This window comes from Salvelinus sp. IW2-2015, unplaced genomic scaffold (assembly GCF_002910315.2).
Source record: "Salvelinus sp. IW2-2015 unplaced genomic scaffold, ASM291031v2 Un_scaffold4410, whole genome shotgun sequence".
NCBI lineage: Eukaryota > Metazoa > Chordata > Actinopteri > Salmoniformes > Salmonidae > Salvelinus > Salvelinus sp. IW2-2015.
Window position 1 is genome coordinate 31538 of NW_019945680.1, and position 3768 is coordinate 35305.

Below are 3768 nucleotides of genomic sequence, written 5' to 3' on the forward strand. Positions count from 1 at the left end.
CCTAATTTTGTGCGCACAGATGAGCCACATAGGGCCTGTCCTTCTCTTTGAGAGCCAGTCTGCCCTACGCGGCCTTTCTCAATAACAATGCTCAACTGAGTCTTACATAAAATCAAGTTTCCTTAAGTTCTGCGGTCATCAAAACAGTGGTCGGTACTTCTGCCACTGTGTGACTCTCTGTTTAGGCCCAAAATAGCCATTTCTAGTTTGATCTATTTTTTCTGGGTTAATTCTTGTCCCAATGTGCACAAGTAATTATCTTGTTTGTTTCCATGATTTGCATTGGGTCTCAATTGTGTTGCTGTCCTGGGCTCTGTGGGGTGTGTTCACTGCTGTTTTGAACAGAGCCCAGGACCAAGCTTGCTTTAGGGACTCTTTCTCCACGGTTTCAATCTCTCTGTAGTGATAGCTTTGTTATGGAAGGCTTTGAATCGACTTCCCTTTTACCGTGCGTTGTGAGATTTAACGGCTCTTTCTGGTTTTGATAATTAGCTGGTACTCGCCATAATTCTGCCTTCTGGCATTGCATTATTTGGTGTTTACGTGTCACGAGAGGACATTATTTGCAGAATTCTACATGCAGAGTCTTCAATTGATATTTGGTCCTCATTTTTTGAAATTCTTATGTTGAGGCCCCCAGCCTCACAACAAAACGGGCAAATGGGTTTCTATAACTGATTCAATATTCGGTCTGTGGTTGCTTCAATCTGTTATCTGTCTCTCTCTCCCTACTCTCCCTATTCTCTGTCTCTCCTCCTCTCTCCCTTCTCTTATCTCTCTACTCCTCTCCCTCGCTCTCTCGCCTAAACCTCTCCTCCCTCCGCTCTCTCCCTACGCTAGTTCTCTCTACCTCATCTTCCCTACCTCTCTAGCCTCTCTACCTCTCTCCCTACCTCTACTTTCTCTTACCTCTCTCCTACCTCGTATTGATCTGCTACCTCTCGCCCTACCTCTCATTTCTCCTCTACCTCTCTCCCCTACCGCTCTACCTCTCTACCTACCTCTCATTCTCGCTAACCTCTCCCTACCTCTTTCTTTCTCTCTACCTCTCTACCTACCTCTCCATCTCTCTACCTCTCTCCCTACCTCTCTATCTCTCTACCTCTCTCCCTCCATCAAAGCTGACCAATCATAGGCGCTGGCTGAGCAGAGCAGAACACCAGCTTGTTAGCAGGTTCAACAGGGGCCTGGCTGCATGGGGAAAGTCTGGCTGGATGTCACCACTGCTCTCATTGGATGGCTTGGACTGAACAATAGATGCTGTATAGTTGGGAAAGAGGTTAAATGGAATTACAGTATCATACATTAGCTGGAGTTTGAGCTGAAAATATGACCTGTATCTGACCTTCTGTAGCTTTTTTCAATGCAACAGCACCTATAGGAGGGATTATTTATTTCCTTTCTTTAACTAGGCAAGTCAGTTAAGAACAAATTSTTATTTTCAATGATGGCCTACCAGGGAACAGTGGGTTAACTGCCTTGTTCAGGGACAGAACGACAGATTTGTACCGTGTCAGCTCGGGGATTCGATCTTGCAACCTTTCGGTTACGAGTCCAACGCTCTAACCACTAGGCTACCTGCCACCCCGGTATGAACGATAATAAAACCTATAGCAGGGATTAGATTATGTATGGGAGAGTCATTTCTAATCCCATTAGGGGATAATCTCTTCTGATTGGAGGGGAACTGTACAGGCCCTCGGTCTGATTCTCAGTGTTGAGCTATAATATAATGTATGATGAATCCTATAGGCCCTATTGACCAATCCACATCTTTCATTAACCAGCATGGACCTCCTCCATGTCACACCCATAAGATCCTGGAAGATAACTCACATGGTCTCCTGGGTCCCTCTCCTCTCCAGCCCACTGTGGCTCCCTGAGGGCCCTTCACTGATCCCCCAGCCCAGGGTACAGTGACAGGGCCCAAGCTGAACCCTGGTCCCCTGGTCCCCTGGTCCCCTGTGCCTCCCTGGTCCCCTGGTCCCCTGTTCCCCCTTGCCCCTGGTCCCCGTCCTGCCTCCCTGTCCCCTGGTCCCCTGCTCCGTCCCCTGCGTCCCCTGCTCCCCTGTGGCCGGTCCCTGGTCCCCTGTCTACCCTGTCATGTCCTCCCTCCCTCTGTCTCTGCCTGTCCCCTGGTCCCTGGCCTCCCTGTGCCCCTGTCCCGTCCCCTGCGCCTCCCTGTTCCTTCCCTGTGCCTCCCTGGTCCCCTGTCCCCTGGCCCCTCCCGTCCCCTGGTCCCCTGTGCTCGCGTCCCTCGTCCCCGTCCTGCCCCCTGTGCCCTGTTCCCCTGGCTCCCTGTGCTCCCTTGCCCCTGTGCCTCCCCTTCCCCTGGTCCCCTGTCCTCCCTGGTCTGCCTCCCTGTGCCCCTGTGCTCCCCTGTGCCCCCTTCCCCTGGTCCCCTGTGCCTCCCTGCTCCCCTTGCCCCTGTGCCTCCCTGTCCCTGGTCCCATCCCTGTCCCTCCCTGTCCCCTGTGCCTCCTTCCCTGGTCCCCTTCCCCTGTGCCTACCCGTCCCCTGTCCCCTGTCCCCCTGGTCCCCGTGCCTCCGTCCCTGGTCCCCTGTCCTCCCTCGCCTGTCCCTGCGTCCTCCATGGTTCCCCTGTCCCCTGGGTCCCCGTTGCCCCTCCCGGTCCCCTTCCCCCTGGTCCCCCTGGTCCCCTGGCCCCTGTGCGCTCCCTGTCCCCCTGGTCCCCTGTCCGTCCCTGCCTCCCCTGGTCCCTGGTCCCCTTGCTCCTGTCCCCTGGGTCCCCTTCCCCTGTGCTCCCGTCCCCTGTCCCCGCCTCTGCTCCCCTGGTCCCCTGTTCCTCCCTGTCCCCTGTCCCCTGTCCCCTGTGCCTCCCTGCCTCCCCTGGTCCCTGTGCACTCCCTGGTCCCTGTCCCCTGGTCCCCCTGCCTCCCTGTCCCCCTGTCCCTGTGCCCCTTCCCCTGTCCCGTCCCCTGGCCGTTCCCCTGTGCCTCCCTGCTGTCCCCTGGCCTCCCTTCCCCTGCCCCTGTCCCCTGGGCCTCACCTGCAGCAGCAAGCACTAATATTCCTCCTCGTTACTCGGAAACATCTTACCAGGAACTATGTCTGTCTCTGCTGTCTTCATCTGCTGTCACCGTCATCTAATCTATCTATCTATCTATCTGTCTGTCTGTCTGTCTGTCTGTCTGTCTGTCGTCTGTCTGTTGTCTGTCTGTCTGTCTGTCTTCTGTCTTCTGTCTGTCTTCTGTCGTCTGTCTGTCGATCTGTCTGCCTGTCTGCTTGTCGTCAGCCTTGTCAATCTATCAATCTATCTGTCTGCCTTGCCTGTCGTCAAGCTTCAAAATCTTATCTATCTATCTGTCAGCCTACTGTCTGCTGCCTCCTGTCAATCTATCTAATCTATCTGTCACCTATCGTCCTCTATCTATCATATCTGTCTGTCAGCCGTCAATCTATCGTCTGCTGCCGTCTGTCAGCCCTGCTCTATCCTATCTTCTGCCTGTCTGCATGCTTGTCAATCTATCTGTCTGTCCTGCCTGTCTGCTCAGTCCCCTGTCTATCATCTATCTACTCTTCTATCATCTATTCTATCTATCTATTACATCTATCTATCTATCTAATCATCTAAGCTATCAATCATTCTATAATATCTATCTTCTGTCTGTCTGTCTGTCTTGTCTGTCCTCTGTCTGTCGTGTCTTCGCGTCTGTCTGTCTGTCTGTCTTCTGCCTGCCTGCTGCCTTCTGCCTGTCTGTATAAGCCTGTCAATCATCTATCTGTCTTGGTCAGCCGTCTTTCTGT

The 3768-nt window shown here is 53.4% G+C and overlaps 1 protein-coding gene across 1 annotated transcript; it reads right to left on the reverse strand.

The window, feature by feature from the left end:
- Nucleotides 1-1890: 1890 nt before the first annotated feature.
- LOC112077257 (spidroin-1-like) lies at nucleotides 1891-2999 on the reverse strand (the record flags this gene model as incomplete). Its single annotated transcript, XM_024143806.2, has 1 exon — nucleotides 1891-2999. A coding segment is annotated over one exon (1109 nt), but the record flags the coding sequence as incomplete, so codon positions are not given.
- Between the last annotated feature and the right edge of the window lie 769 nt (nucleotides 3000-3768).